A 17,134-nucleotide genomic window follows, 5' to 3' on the forward strand; every position below is an offset into this window, starting at 1 on the left:
TGACATTTGATGACAAGGGGAGAGAGGGGGGGGTTTGTATAATGCTTACGTCATCAACCACCCTTTATGAAAATATGATTTAGGATTCAGAGGGGGCAGAGCTGATGTTCACATTTTATTATTTCTGACTACCGTGTTTTCTTTAGTATAAAACCCACGGATTATGAAATAATTATGAATAATTATAATGTCTGTGATCTTCCACGTTTTCTTAGACATAGGAATCAAAATGAATACCGTCATTTAAAAAAATATTAATTTGTAAAAAACAATTTTTTAATATTCATAGATGGCGCAGAAAAAATTATGTAATTAGAAAAAAAACCGACATTTTTTTCACAAAACTTGACCAAAGACTCATTTCGTTCTTTAGGATGTCATTACCGATGAATAAAATTTTCACGTGAATTATGCATCACTGTGTGCAGACTTGATCTCTTCTCTCCAAGTAGTGAAATTCGTATCAGCGGATTATACGCTGGAAATTAAGTAAAGCTGGTCCGATTAATCGGGCCGGTTAATCGATCAAATGTTAATCACAGTTAAAGATTTTAGTTGAGTTAATCAACTCGATCAATCTGATTAAAATTTTTATTAAAAGTTCATTAATTTAATTAATGATTTTAGTTTTGAATCGGGTTCGATAGAAGTTTCGGAACTCAAGATCAAAACTGTTTTCGTGTTCGGAAAACATCAGACCCCACCCCCCCTTCTCCTCCAGTACCATTTGGGAGCAATTATAATAATAGTAACGTTATGAAGATCGATAATAGTTTCGAAATCAGTGACTAACCCAAAATGACTGAATTTTCTAAAAAACCAACAAGTTATTTTAATTAAACCAATTAACTTGGTTTAATTAAAATAACTGGTAATTATAATTTTGGGAACAGCATGTGTCATGTGAAAAAAAAAAAGATTAAGAAAAATTATTTTTAAAATTCTGTTCAAGGTCATGGAAAAAATTTCCGGGTCGAAAACATAAAATTTCCAAAAATTTCATTTTTTAAAAGTAAAAAAATTTAAATTTCCTTGTTAATAAATTTAAAAAAATACTTAGACCTTTTTAACTTCCAAAAATGTTATTTTCACAAAACAACCTGTATTGAAATTAATTGCAAATTTAAAAAAAAAATAGCAAAAGCAACGTCAGTTAAAAATAGGTTAAATCATACTAACAGAAATTTGAAAAATAAATTTCATCATGAAAATTCAGACTATTGTCAGTTTGGTGTAAAATACTTGAATTATTTTAAAAATGATTTACTATATATAATATTTTTAATGTTTTTCTTTCTTTTCACGTGGAAGCACAAAAATCCTAACTTTTTAATTTTGAAAAAATGGAATGATCTTATCATCTTAAGCGGTTTTTTTTTATAGAAAAGTGAAGGGGGATATTCCTGAATTTGCGATGACGTCATCTTTTCTGAATTGAAGTGAAACCGGATACGGTGGGTATCCACTTCCGCTGTGCTTAGCATGCAGTGTAATAAGAGAGTGCCGACTCCCTCTCGGTCTTCTTTTTGAATTCAAAAGAGCTTTAGATAAGGGGGGGAGGGCTGCTCCCTGGTTCGATTGCAATGATATAGCACGATGCCCCTCTTTGCATTTTTTTTTTCTTCCGCATACAATGTAACAGCCACTCATCTAATTCAGAACATTTAAAAGATGAATTTAGAAGAGGAGAAAGTTTCAAAATTCCTCAAAAAGAAACAGATAAGTAAGTATCTATTATTCACCATTTTTTGACAATACATTTGACTAGAACTTTTCTCCTGAATCTAACCTATACGGGAGAATGTTTATTGTTGTTTGAGGAATTTTTGCATGGTAAAATCTACATTATTTAAAGCAGTGGTTAACCCATAGACAAAAGATATATTATTATTCTGTGGGTTAACCCGAGGTCATATGCACTCCCCCCACTCCCACCTGCGGTCCTGGGATATTACAAAGGGGCCACGGGTGGACCCTTTTGCGCCAAGAGGCCAGGTACCCCTTTGCCTATAAGATAAACGCCACATATCCCCTTTACAGAATAACATTCTACGCATACAAAGATAAAAACAATTGTTTGTTTTCTCATCCAAGCTCACGGTCCCACGGTCCCCCTAAAATCACACCAAGGACCCCCTCCCCCAAAGGGTCTGTGAACCCCTGGCTAAGAACCACTGCTCTAAATGGAAGTACCTCGAAGTTTCAGAAGAATGAACCCAAAGTCAGGGGGTACAATTTTGGATACGAATAAGTTAAATATTAATTAATTCAGAAAAAAAGGAAAAAATCCAGTCTTTTGGGGAAAAACTTTTAATCGAACTGCAGTTATTCTTACCTGTTATTTAAAATTTATTATTAAAACTATCAAATTATTATTATTATTATTATTATGAAAATTCTTCCTTTCATGTTGTAATTTCGAGAATTTTCGAAATTTTCAGGGGCCTTTTCCCTTTTGATACGAAAATTGTACTGTATGTACTTTTGTATTCTCAGAAATCAGCTTATATTGGTAGAGCTTTTCAAAATTATCCTCCTCATCGTCCCATCGGAAAAAAACATTTCCCAATTGTCAGCCTTGGTACTCCTGCCCATAGGATCTCATGTTGAGTATGTGTAATTTCTACTGCCCCTTTGTAGAATCCATGTCACACACAATTCGGGAAACACTGGAAGGAAATTCTTCTCTCTCTTATCAAGTGGAGAGCGACATTCATGTCATATATATAGCCATCTGGTGGCTCGTCGTCCATGAGCTATTAGCTGATCGGTTTCACCGTCCATTGCACGGTTCCGTTCGGCATATGTACGCTCTAGCGAAGGAAAATCTCTATCTCCTCTGTAGCTTAGTGGTCAGAGCACTCGTCCGGCAATCGAGGGACCCGGGTTCGACTCCCGGTAGAGGCAGAGATGAGTTTTTTCCTTCCTTAAAAAATTAACATCTAAAATAATAAATATCTTCACAACATCCAGTCAACTGTATATCTTGTATTATACAATCGTTTGTTCAGCTCAACAACAACCCGCCTCACTCATGAATACTTAAAGTCACCTAGGCATTTTTTTACAGAAAATCACTTAAGCCGAGTGACTTACTTCACAGTAATTTCCGTTAGATAAGCAGCATTCAGAAAAATGACCGGAGAAAAAGAAATTTGTTTTCGTAGAAACGCAGCAGCTTTTTCCGCCCCACGTCTTCGTATAAGCCGCACGCAATTTTCATTCAAAAAAAGTAAAAAACGAAAATTTTGGTTGTGAACTCAGTTTTACACGTTTAACTTATCCTACGTGCTGCAGTTTCTCTCAAATTTTGTCGCTCGCAACTTCCTCGCCCAATTCATGTTTCATTTGCGGCTTCCCTGAGAAAGGTTGGTGACGGCCCTAGGAACTGCGACGCACACTTTTGAGAAATACAGCTATACTGTATTTTCTTCGACAATTTGAAATAACTGACTGAACATTAAAAATATCCTGGAATACTGTAGTTGATCATAAAATTCATTAGAATCCCTCAAAGTTGCTGGATGTAGGTCACGGCTTTACACCGGGAAATTACGGTACGTATTTTATAATTGTTGAATAAGTTTAACGATGACACAAAATATATATATATATATATATATATATATATATTTCCGATTTCTCTCATAAATTTTATTCCAACGTTGGAAGGGGTTTCAATAAGCTCCAGAAAATTCGGGGAGGGAAAAACCATATGCATTTACATACAGGGTGAATCAAATTGTGTATCCGTAGGAGTATAACCGTTGACTTTAGAAGTGCAGTTCCAGTTACATAAAAGTTTTCATTTGAAACCCCCCTCTTGAGCCAAGATTATGGCGTTATTTGGCAGGAAAAAACGTAACTTCCCTTTCAGAATAAACAAAACAGAAACAAAAATTATAATTCAACCTCCCCACCCTCTCCCCGAGAAAATCCCGTGAATGCCTATGCCAAATGATATGCGGTTTCTTTGAATGACTCTTTTTTTTTTTTTTTTGAGGATCGTACACATAAAAAAATAAGAACATCGACTTTTTATGAAGTCTCCTTGTGGTAAAAACCCAATTAGAAAGTTGTTGCCCTGTGTCTCCTGAGGCCAAAAAAAATCCACTTTTCTAAGTGCAATTCGCTGAGATATCTGGATTCAAAAACCGGAGAAAAGTTAAGAAAAAACAGCTGCTTTTTTTTTTTTCATTTTAATGTAATGCCATTAAACGATTCGAAAAATGTCGTTATATTCAAGGTCGTTGCGTTTTATCGACGTTATAAGCAATGCTCATTACCATTATTCTCTATGGAATTAGTCTGGACAGGCAATTATTAACGTTATAGCCGAGATGTCGTTACAACCAAGTTTGTTATAACCAAGTTTTACTCTAAGTCGTACTAAGCAGAAAAACGTTCTAAATGAGAACGCTATAAGCGGGATCGACTGTAAATATGAAATTTCCGAATTGGAAATTCTTTTTTGCGAAATTGCAGTATCTCTACTAGTAGTATTAAGACTATAAGTTATTGAAGGACCAGTAAAATGTTTGAAACAAATTGACGGACCACTTGTGTCCCGTATTATGGGACATTCCTGTAATTTTCGTTGTTCCGAATTTGTATATATATATATATATATATATTTCCTGTTTTTTCAATGATATTTACAGTATTTGCAATTGTAATATTTACTAAAGTCGTGAATACACAGTGTTTTCATAATATAAATTATTTTTGTGATAATTATGGCAAACATTATAGATACTCGTCTCACATATTTGTCAGAGGTTAACGTTTTATCCGTTTTATTTTAATTACGATTGGTGCTTGTGCCTACTTATGATAATGTTTTTGATGACAATTGGCGATGTCCCGTGTTTTACTGATTACTATTCAAGATCCCATTTGACCGAATTTCATTTTTCGCAATGAAATATGATCATCAAAGTATTTGAATATTTTTTCGTGCAATACATTTTTGTTTTCTGCGATGTAACAATCCTTTACTTCCATACCTTCAGCAATTTTAGCACTAATTAGCAAATTGCATTTAAAGCAATGAATTGCATGTTTTTGTTGTTGCAAAGTATAGCGACATCCCGTATTTAGTATCGCAATTTCCTGCATTCTTTTCGAATGCTTATTATTTATATGCTTAATTTTCGATTCTTATGGTGTTCTTACCTAAGTATGAAAGTATGATTTTACTTGAACTCATATGGATATTACTAATATCAGTTGTGAATAATTTTTATCAAGTCTGCATGTGGAACACCTCTGGTCCGCGGACCATAGGTTGAGAAACCCTGTTGTAGACTCAATATTACACTAAGACATAAATCAAGATCCATTACAGGCGTAAAAAATGATTTCGTGCTCCTTCCTGGAATAATAGAAGGAAATCATCACACACTGTGAAATGAATGGAGACAAAAAAAAAGTAGAAGAAGATGGTGATGATGATGTCAAAACATGCAACTTCTTGACCCACGTGCTTTATCAGGTTAAATGCTATAATCTAATCTCAGAACACGGAGACACATGAATGAATAAAGGTCCTGCATTTTCAAGACGTGCTGACGAAAAAGAAAATGTCTTTTCCTTTCTTTCTTTTTTTATGTTCTTTTATTTTCTATCCTTACAGGAACAAAACCCACGTTTTCTTACGAAAGACAGATAATAATAATAATAATAACACTATTAATAATAAAAAAAAAGATCAGAAAAGTCGATGAGTTATCTTTTTATTTTGGAATACATATTTCATAATAGCAAGCACTTGACATAAAAAAAAACCTGTTGTGTTATTTTCTAGTAAACGTCAGTCAGATTTGGCAATTTTTCAAAATTTCATTGAAATTTTCTTCCGGAAAATGGCAACGATTTTGTTATCATGAAACTATGGAAATTACCTTCAAATCTAGTAATGTCACACACACAGCCGGGGCCGGAACTAGAATTTTTGCCGCCCCCACAACTTAAAAATTCGATAATTTTATAACGGTGTTCTTTTTTTCCCTCCTAAAATTGCCGCCCGTAGCAGTTGCCCTCTCCTACCACCCTTTAGTTCCAGCCCTGCACATAACATTTTCCCCTTCTATTTTCTAGCCTTCAAATCCGGAAATTTTCCATTCACGGCTCTGGTCTATCGGCATCAGTAATGTTACTACAGAATGAGTAGTACCGAAAGTGTGCATGTATACCTAATAATCTGAGTAGAGAATGCAACTAGTGTTGTGCTTGAATTTTAGTTCTGCCATCTGTTTTCAAACTATGAGTGAAGTGCAAATGAATATGTGTGCCGTTGTGGGTCTGTTCTGTTCCACTCTATGGTGAGACTTTAACGGGGAGGTCGGCTCCCATTCATTCCCTTTCCACTATGAAGTAGGTGGACACATAGGCCCATCTTAACATCATTATGAGCCTCGGCCTCCACCAAACCTGAAATATTACATATCAATTTAAAATCTTTTTTGTTTTATTAAACACTAGCTATAATACCCGGCGTTTCCTGGGTTTTCTTCAATGAGGCTTTTTGGATCACGTGATATCTCCCTCTTTCTTTGAGGGACAGTAAAATCGCCCATTCTAACACTGATTTCTATGGGGATCATCCTTTGCTTTGCCCTCAAAGTGATGCTGATGATGTGATTCAAAAAGCTCTCATTACTGGGAGGATTGAAAAAAGTTGCAAACCATTATAAAGGCATAAACTATTATACATATACGTACAACGTTAAAGAAGTGACAAACCATTGTAAAGTCATATACACGTCTGTAACGCATTGCTAGGGAACCACGGTAACCAAAGTAAACGTTCCGAAAGTGATTGTTGAGGCCCGAAAACCATTGTTGCCCGAAAGTTTTTTGCCCATTCGGGGCTTTTTGCCCTGCTCTGACGAAAGGCTGGCATGTCTTTGTCACAACCGCCTTAAATCGAGCTCTTAAAAGAAACCAAAAAAACATTCAAAATTCCAGTGATACTATAGAAAAAAGAAATCAATGTTTTTTCAATACAAAAAGAGGTACGCGGGATGTAGGAGGCCCCGCAATTTATTTCTTGCATATTAGATTTTATTAAAATTAAACTTTTCTAAATTTTCAAACACAGTATATACGATTTCAGCACCTAATCAATGTCCAAGGTTAACCAGCTAAGAGAAGGGGTAATAATATGAACATAAGGAATTCCAAATGAAGTTTCTGGGAGCTAAGAGAGGGATTACGAAGCTATCTATAGGGCTATGACATCGGCCAGCGATGCCGTTTTATAATTTTTGTAAAACATTGCATGGAAATGCATAGGAAACTCGCGTACCACCCCCCCCCCTATAGATGGTAGAAAGCTTGCGTACCTTGTAGAAAATCACGCGTGGCTTTTCCTTGAAATGCGTAGGAGGCTTGAGTCTTTATATAAATACTGGGTACCAAGGTATTAACGCAGGACGTGATAAATCGAAAAAATAGACCTACGGGGGGCTCCACCATAGAAAGGGCTCCGTGGGTCAAAAAAGGTTGAGAACCGCTGCCGTAGAGGAGAGGTGCATGTTCGGTTAAGTAAATAGTAGTGCAGTCGAATCCCGTTTTAACGAATACCATTATAGCGAAAATCTTGTTTTAACGAACACTTTTCTTATCCCCCAAATAAGTTTACATAGGAACAATGCTAGGTAACCTGGAATTTCTATATAACGAAGTGATTCCTCCGGTCTCTTGGCGTTCGTTATAACGGGATTCGACTGTAGTATATTTAACCCCTTAAAGCGACATTGATATCTCGTCGATCTCTCTGCTCTTACTGTACACAGATACAGTCGAATCCCGTTATAACGAACTCCAAGAAACCGGAGAAATCACTTTGTTAAAACGAAATTTCGTTATAAAGGAATTCCAGGTTACCTAGCATTGTTCCTATGTAAACTTATTTGGGGGGGAATTAAAAACGTGTTCGTTAAAACGAGATTTTCGCTATAACGGTATTCGTTAAAACGGGACTCGACTGTATTTTGTAAAGTGAATTGGTTAAGTTTCTCAATGGAGTACACCTATACCCCCTTAGTCTGTACCTTCTGAAAATTGGAAGAAAGCCTACTTGATTAAAAGTGCTGTAGTGATGGGTTGGTAAGATACGGAGCTAGAGATGTGAAGAGTTCAGGGTACATGGGTTCAAACCCAACCACCTCCAGAAAATTACATTTTTATCAGCCACCTCGTTGGGCATTTCGCCTGTTGTGGCGTTGTATTTGTATTGTAAATAGGGGGCCCGTGAGAAGTGGCTTGGGACCACACCGAAAATTTCAGTCCAAGGGTCCTACTGCAGGATGTGGGGCCCATAAGTTGTGTAAAACCCGTAACAAGAAAATTGGAAGGGAAAAAAAACCCAATAATAATAATTCAGCTACATAAATGTTTATTCCAAAAAAAGTAGTTACAGTAAATTGATACTTGCTAACGATATTCACATATCGATAACAGGTGCGTATAGGCTAATTAGTTAAAATATCGATAAATTTTTATTCATGATCAAATTAATTGGATTTTCTTACGTTTTATTATTTTCTTTTTACATCACACAAAAATGGGATTTTATCGGTAAAAATTATCGCTGGTTATCGATTAATCTATTAATCCAATTTCGTCAGCTACGGGGTTGGGACGGATATTTTTAATTAACTAATTAATCGAAATATTGATGGCAGCATTATTTTCTTATGCCCATTCTCTCATTAATGTGCATAACAAAGCTTCCCCCCCCCCCTCCCGCCTCCATTAAAGAGCTGATAGAGCTCTAGCTCAGGATCAACATATTTATGCATTTTTCTGTACGTTATGAATTTTCTTTGAAGCCACGTTTTTTCTTGAGGCCCGTTGACTGTAACTTCATATTTTAAAAGTCTTGTGACGTGAATAAATTAAGATCCCTTTACTGGTTTTGTGGTGGGGGGGGGGGCTATGTTAGATTAAGAGCCCTTCGGCCTACCCGGAAAAACATCGCTAATTCTGGCAAATGTTTCCCGACTGTTTTGCCTCTGGGTATTCGAAACTCTAATCCTAGTGTCAAAACACATGAAAAAATAAAATGCCACAAATATATAAAAATGGGAATCTCTGAGATGTCATTTTGAGGCCGTTAAAAACCAAGAAAGCCATTTATCATTGGATATAAAGTGTGTTTTTCGATAAGCATAATACTCGAGGACCTGCTTGGTATATCAAGGGTGGTACCAAGGTCCGGCTTTTCTCGCAACTGGCGTGGTTTTCTGAGAAATCGCAAGGAGAAGCTCGCGAGAAATATTAATGAATGCCAATGCAAATACTTTGGTTATAGTAATGAATGAAACACACGTCCCCCCCCCCTAAAGAAAAATGGTCCTAAATACAGTAGAGCAGATGGGGGGGGGGGAGGGTCAAATGGTCCTCTCAGTTTTTGGCCGTAGTCCGCTGACCATTTTGAGAAAACAGCTATTTAAGATAGATAAACGATTACATTACAAAAAAAAATAAGTTAAATCTCTCTCTCTCTCTCTCGAATTGAAATCTGCACAACTGTATTTATAACCTTGAGATATCTTATGGGCCGTCGCGTAACGAATAGAGCCAAAAACTTCTTGAGACCTATGATTTCATACATTTCGAAAGGCAAAATTCGGTATTCGAAAGTCACCAGTTATGATCAGTAACAGAATTTACAGAAACGCTGAAACATCTTAATCAAAGAAATAATTTTAGCATTATTGAAAGAATAATAATTTCCAAATCGATGGAAATAGATAATTCATGGAAAAAATACCTACAGAATTACTGAAAGAAATAGTTGCAAAACTACTAATTGAAATAATTTCAGATAGTAATTTTTTTTCAGAATTGTTGCAAATAAAATAATTCATGAAAAAATTAAAGAATATGGGAAAGAATTAATTCCATAAGAATTAATGTAAATTAAAAATTAATGAAAGAATTATTTCAGAATTATTGTCACAAATTTCGGAATTAATGAAAAAATAATTACAGAATTATATGGACAAATTTCAGAATTAACAAAAGAAATAATTGATGAAAAAAAAAATCAGAATCGGTGAAAGAAATTAGTGGAACCTCGATATAACGATACTCGGCGGACCAAGAAAAATATCGTTGTAGAGGGATTCACCGTTGTATCGAGTATCGTTTAGTGAGGTTTCACTGTATTTAAAAATATATAAAAATTCAAATTTAATGATAAATAATTTCATAGTGAATAAAAGTGTTCAATATAATTAGGGGAACCCTGTTTAATACCACTACTTCATAAAAAAATATTAATTGGGCCCCAACGTCTGAAAAGTTGATGATCCCTGCGGTGGGGGGCTCGATAATTCTGAGGTGAACGGGACCAAAACGTCGGACTACTGAAAACTCGAATTATCCGAAAAACACCAAAAAAAAAAAAAAAAAACTTTCGGGGGAAGGGGAACATCTCTTCATTTACAGTATAAGCCTACTCTGTATTTTATGGTAAATATATCGTATATAGCGTGTGGTAGAAAATTAAAAAAGCACAAGGTTTATCCTCAGGCTACCGGGCTAGTTCGTACGTATTCTTATCAAATGAAAATATTCTTATTTTTCTTTGGACCTAAATTATTCGTATTTGCTCTTACTTTTTTAGTTCTCCCACGGAATTAGGCCGATTCAAGGCCTAATTACCAGACGCGGAATCCCTAGAGGAAAATGATTGTGGGACGGACTCCTTCGAGTTACGAATAATTCTCCTTTCTTTGGAATTGGTTGCATTATTTGGAAAACTCAATATCATTTTCATAATTGAAACAGAGTGACCCGTTTTACTATTTAAAAAAAATACTTTTTTTCATTTATACTTGAAGGGCAGGGCCCAGTGTGGCTGCACCTGTCGAAAGCGAAGTTAATGCAGGAAGCAACAACAAGTTTTTCATCTCCCTCACACTTGCACCTATTCGCATTTAAATAGGGCTGGAAGTGAGTGGCGGGGGGGGGGGCTTTCTGATAATAATTAATAATAAGAGCTAAAGATTTCAAAAGATCAAGTTTTTTTTTAAGTTCTTCATGCTCGAATGTGGACATGCTCAAATATATATGGTTCTACAGAATATATGGACTCTAAAACTCACGAACAAACTTAAAACAATGTTAAAATAGGCAATTATGACAGGAATAGTCAAAAAAGGCGTTTTTTCAAAAAAAAAAAAAGTTCGAAAATAGTCAATTACTGCATTTCGAGAACTTCATGGCTCTTATCATGATCATCAAGAGCTCCGTGGAAAAGTCACATAACTATAAAGAGTTCCGCTGCCCCCAGGAATATTTCAAGGGATCCGCGAGGGTAAAAACATTGAGAAATGCTGCCATAATCGCTTCTGAGAAGGGACAGGAGTGTACTTGTGCAAATACATCAGATTTATACAATTTACTAATACCTGCTTTCTTTCCAAATACGTGCCTGCGAATCTCCTTAGCATTTTTGCGAACCGACAACCTCTGGCACAAAAAATTGGAATGCATCTAATATCATATAATATAAAAATATCAACATTAAAATACCCAAAACTTTTGACGTCAAAATAATTCGTCGACACGATGTTATCAGTGGACTGATATTATTATGTTTAGCTTGAATTCAGTGTGGAGACGGTCACAAATGAGATTAGTGCACGGTTCCGGACAGACAGACAGATAGACACACGCGCATAAACACCCACGTGGCTTTACCATTGTCCGAAACGAAAAAAAAAAAGACACACACTCCTATTTGTACGGTGTAGTTTGTTATCACTTCTTCAGCAAACTGTCATTCCAGCCACATTTTGTTTTGTTTGTCTGTTTCCTTGCAGAAAAACCCTTTCGTTCCAACACGTGACCAGCGGGGGGTTCCGAGGCGGAGCCCCAAACAGAATGATGGTTCTTTTCTTCCTTTTTATTTTTGACGTGTTGTGTCTAAATGACAACACCTGCTGAAGGAATATACACACGCACACGTAAAAAGTTTGAACTCGATACTTCTGAAAAAGAGCATGGCTAGACCCGGGCTTGGGCATTTCATGAACCGGTGAGAATTTTGCGGCCCTCGATGCGGACTCATATTTTTGAAGTTGCATTTCTTTTAAATGGATAGTGTTTTAAGATAGAAATTTTATTAACCAGTCAAAATCGAAATGAAATAACGTAGTCAATGATATTTAATCGCGTCTTACGCGGAAACCTTAATATTTTGTAGCCCCTATCTGCCCGAATCTGGTTTATTCCTATAGGTAAGGATATCACACGTGCAATAAAAAGCAAAAAATCTCTACTGCTGTTTTGAGGAAGCTTTGTTCAAGGCACGGCTCAAACCCATCTCACAGCCGCATCCTTCGCACCTGCCACCAACCATCAACATATGGTCAAGATAAAATTAAGGTGCCGTTTCGACTTTTTTGAATTATCAGCTGGTTGGATCACTTATGTTGCTATCTAAGTTTTGTTTTCACCAGTGAAGTAATTTCCCAAGTTTTTAAAATTAGCACATTCATGTTTCTGGCATGAGGGAGACGATATGTCGAATAGCTATAATGATAAAATGAAATACATACATTATCAATACGTATTTTTTCAATCCCGCTTCACAGTCGACCCAATGCGGCTTTTTTGGCTGTAATTCATTGGTGATGAATCACGTGCAATCATAAAAAGAACTTCAACCTTGTTTACAGGAATCTCCATCCAGTGCCCCGGCTTATACATATCACGGCCCAAGGGAAAAAAAAAAATTGTTGTCGCCGGCCGATCTGAAATATCCAGTATAATACGAAAAAGTCGCATATGTTTATATGACAAGCATTTTTAAAGGTAAAGCTGGGGATTTGTTAAACAGTTGAAGTTATACATACGTAGCCAATGAATTATTTTACGGCCTCTAATACGAGGCTTGATATACCGCTGAAAAATCTAAGAGTCAGACCAATTTTTATGAGTTCAAAAAACGTTTTACCAGAGAAAAACAGGTCTAAAATTATGTTTCCTTTGACTTTTCCAGGACATAGTGACTCTCTTTTGTGTTGCCAGATATGCTGAAATAATTCCTAACATTTTGTGCTATTATCACTCCAATTTAGTAACTACACAAAGAAAATTTTAAAGGGCACTACCAATTGTTTTGTCACCGTGGTGACCTGGCACCTGGGATTCGTCAAGCCCTGCGCAGCAGCATCTCTAAATATGGGCTTGGATACGACTACAAATATTTTGTACGAGCACAGTGCATATTCGTCAATATACTGCCAAGTTTAAAACTCACCTTAATGTGTCGAATGGCTACGAAAAGGTAAATTTCCATTGCCATAGGTTGAAAGAAGCGTGCGTTTGCGTATAAACACGAAAAAGAATAAGTGTTTTTTTCCCATGCTAAAAGAAATTATTTTTTTAAAAATAATCACTGAATATTCATTTTTTTTTTCTTTTGGTTGTTATTGTCGTAAGTGCCCAATCTCAGAGACACGATATCTCTACGTCCCGTCCCGTAATCTACTTTCTTTCCTCTCTGTAAGCACTTATCTTACTCAAAGACAATTGGGACTTCGTGGGTTCAGTGATTTTCTTAGTGTTTCAGCAGGGAAAGGTGACAGAACACCATCTCCGATTGTTTCATTCAAGTGTTGAGCAAAACGAAGGAGAAAAAAGAAGCTTCGAGTGTTATATCGATAGTATATGTTCATAGATAGCGTAAAAAGTTCGTTCATAATATGGACGTTTTTATTAGATTTTTTGGTGAATTCGCTTCAATACGATGTTTATTCTTTTACGAGAATAGGAAAATGCACAGAGGGAGAATATTTTTTACCGGCTCTTAATTACTCTACAGCAGAGTCCAGGTACGGTCCGAGGACCTCCAGGATACTGAAAGTTGGTGCGATGGTTTTATTTTTAAGTATTTGAAATTATAGGCCGGCTTTTCCAGAAAAGTAAGAGTGTGACCAAAAATGCCACTACGCTCGGGGCATGGACCCCCACATACTGCAGGAAGGCTCTCTAAGATAGGAACTTTGGCTGCCCTCCGACTACAGGCAATTTATAGTGTGAAAGACAAAAAAAAAAGATAAGAATAGTCCGGGCTGGAGCCATGTCAGCCCCGTGGCGCAGGACGTGTTGAGTCGGTTGTTTGACCAACGGAATGTTTTCGGAGCAGAAATTAGAATGAAAGGAAAAAGAGCCAAGAAGAGCCTTAGACTCGCTCGGTGTTTGACCATAAATGCTAATTAAAAAAAGTACCGTTTTGTTGAGGCTTCCAAAGTTCTAGTTTAAAGCCTTGATGGTTAGAATGTTCCACGGACCACAAATAAGTATCGATATCTCTTTAATACAATGTTTCTGAGTGTGCATCACGACTCCTAGGCACGACCTAGGGGCGTTACCAACCACTGTCAGGGGCATCACAATGACTTGTTAATATATTGAAGTGAACATATTCAGTGCTTTGAGGTGGTTCCTATCTGGACTATTCTGGAGAGCCACGAAATCACGAATAAATGATGACAGGTAGGGGGGTCGCGTGTCGCAAAAGTGTGAGAACCACAAAGTCGGAGGCTGTACCCCAGTGTATCAAAAGTATACCTACCTTACGGCAACTTGAGTCGTTAAGATTACGACAGTGGTTCTCAAACTTGTCGCTCGCGGCTCTCTTGCTTCTTCATGATTCTTCTGCGACTCTCCAGACTAGTTTAGTGAATATTGTGCGTGCGCCCGCGCGCATTCATAAAATAAGTACACACATCAACATAGGCGTACACAGAATTTTTTCGAGGGGGTTTTCAGATTTTTTCCTTCTGAAGGATGGAAGGGGGGGGGTTCAACCCCCCCCCCCCCGAGCCAAGATTATAGTGTTATTTTGCAGGGAAAAAAGTAACCCCCCATCCTTCAGAAGGAAAAAATCTGAAAACCCCCTCGAAAAAATTCTGTGTACATCCCTGCGTACACAAAGGGGGGGGGGGTTAGAACCCCCCCCCCCTTTGTGTACGCCAATGCACATCAATATTTTAAGCTCATCACCCCGACAAAGGTTGGCAACGATCATAGAAGCTGCGACGCACACTTTGGAAAACACTGGATTACAGATATGATACTTATTTCCTCTAATATTTATGCAATAAAGATTGGCGTTTTTTGCGGGAAAAAAAATTGCGGCCCCTTTAAAATATTTGTACATATATGTGTATTTACCGAGACTTGTTGATAATGACATATCCATAAATTATTAAAATTTCAAGCCCTTTTCGCATATTCTCGTATTCGATGGACTGTATTTTCAACCCGTTTCCCGTCTCCTTGTCCAGCCCTCCGTGCACTTGAGGACGTTTTGTGTGGTTCCAAACACGTAAATTTTGTCCATATAATTATTTGAAGTTTCTATTAGATCAGCAGAGGTACCTTGACGGTTAGCCTAAAGAGGTCCCGGCCAAAATTATTTAAAATTTTTTATTAATGCATATAAAACATCTACAATGTATAAATTGGGCTCAAGGCCGTTCATGATTCAACAGGTCTGGAGTTTTGATGGGAAAATTCAAGAGGAATCAGGTATTTGGCTTTAACTTATGAGAACCGGCCAGAAAGTTTTTCCTGGACAATAAACATTACATAAGTGAGGAATAAGTCCTGTATGTCTATATTACGTAGAGTATAGTCTCCATGCCTCCCACCCTTCCCGACAAGGAGGCTATCCATGGCTCTAGCCCATGGATATTATTATTTCAATTATTATTTTTCTTAATTTTTACACTTATTAATCAGAGCATGACAGAACCCAGGCACCGGGTCGACTAAAAATTGGTTTGGGTGCCTAAATTTTTTTCATGTGTACTTGCTAAATTCCAGTCTGACGATTCCATAAAAGTTTTGGAATGCAAATCCACCAACATAGAATTAGGGTCACCGTGTCCAGGGAAATTCGAAAGAAAAGTTATTTTCAATCTATTTTCCTCGGGAAAAAAAATGTCTGGCAGCCAAAAAAAATTTCTAGTGCCTAGATTTATTTTTGTGATTTCTCAGGTTCTGCTGTAAATTGACCAGAACATTTTTGTAGAGGGTCCACCAAAAATCTCCTGAGAAGTTAGAAAACCATTGTAATAACCACTCTCAATTGCGATTTCAAATTCAGAATTTTATGAGGGGGCACGGGGGTGGGAGTCCACCGAAAATTCAAGGAGGTGGGGGAGAAGTATTATAATCACGCTCGATTATAATCCCTAATTTTCATAATTCCCCGCTTAAAAGGTATTCGCTACAGAACTTTGTTTTTGAAGTAAAAAGGAAAAATAAATAGGCATGATCGAACATGTTCTGCAGACCCTTCAGAGTCTGTAAAAACGTCAAAACAAGCTCAAGAACAGGTATACAAAAAAAAAAGAAAATTAATAAATTATAATTAATACTTACAACCAGTTTGTCCAAGCTATAGGTAACAAAGAACTCCAAAGAACTACACAAACTGTAGTCCTCATAATCATTATATATGCACAATAATATCACTTCTCAACACTGTCAAACAGGAAAAAAACTTTTTTTCCCCTCTCTTATCCCCCCAAGAAAGGGAAGGAAAAAAAATATTTCCCTTTTTATAAATAAAAGTCCCGATTTCTTCAGTAAAATTTTTCCCCGCGAAAAATTTAAAAAATTAAATAAATTTCACAAACAACACACATTTAAAATACACGCCGAATAATACACAAAAAACACACGCACGCACAACATCAAAGAAAAGAATGAGCGGACATCTCGCCGCGCGACCGAAAATAACGAAATAATTATTTATAAGATTTAAGCTCCTTCTCGTAGTTTGTCTCGAATGCTACTGAATATTCTCGGATACTTTGAATCGCTTTTTGGCGAATAAATCGCCAAATGAATCTCGCTTACGTCGCCAAACTGAAAGAAAAAATATATCTTTGAGAATTTCTTCTCTATTTAATCCGGTATTTTTAGCGGGAAAATTTCACCTCCTGACTCTTCTCTCTGAGAATTTTTCCTCAGAGTTCTTAGAAATGATTCAATTGAAGATTTCCTACTACTTGTATAATTCCCAGAAAACCCAATCCATTCCAAATTCCCATAATTACTAATTATCCCTCTTCTAATTTGATTAGTGATACTTACT

At 36.7% G+C, this 17,134-nt stretch overlaps 1 protein-coding gene across 2 annotated transcripts in view; it reads right to left on the bottom strand.

Annotated features, from left to right (window-relative positions):
- The window catches only part of LOC149064644 (protein Wnt-16-like), an 89,266-nt gene extending 72,433 nt beyond the window's left edge, over positions 1 to 16,833 (bottom strand). Inside the window, exon 1 of one of the 2 annotated variants that reach the window (XM_089255007.1) lies at positions 16,417 to 16,833. In XM_089255007.1, coding sequence (XP_089111133.1) covers positions 16,417 to 16,487 — 71 coding nt within the window. In that variant the 5' untranslated portion in view covers positions 16,488 to 16,833. Of the gene's footprint in view, positions 1 to 13,282; positions 13,302 to 16,416 lie in introns of those variants that run through there. The other variant, XM_089255008.1, reaches the window with a different exon arrangement.
- Between the last annotated feature and the right edge of the window lie 301 nt (positions 16,834 to 17,134).

This window comes from Pholcus phalangioides, unplaced genomic scaffold (genome assembly GCF_987345545.1).
Source record: "Pholcus phalangioides strain wild (caught in Gottingen) unplaced genomic scaffold, Ppha-v1.0 ptg000042l_1, whole genome shotgun sequence".
NCBI lineage: Eukaryota > Metazoa > Arthropoda > Arachnida > Araneae > Pholcidae > Pholcus > Pholcus phalangioides.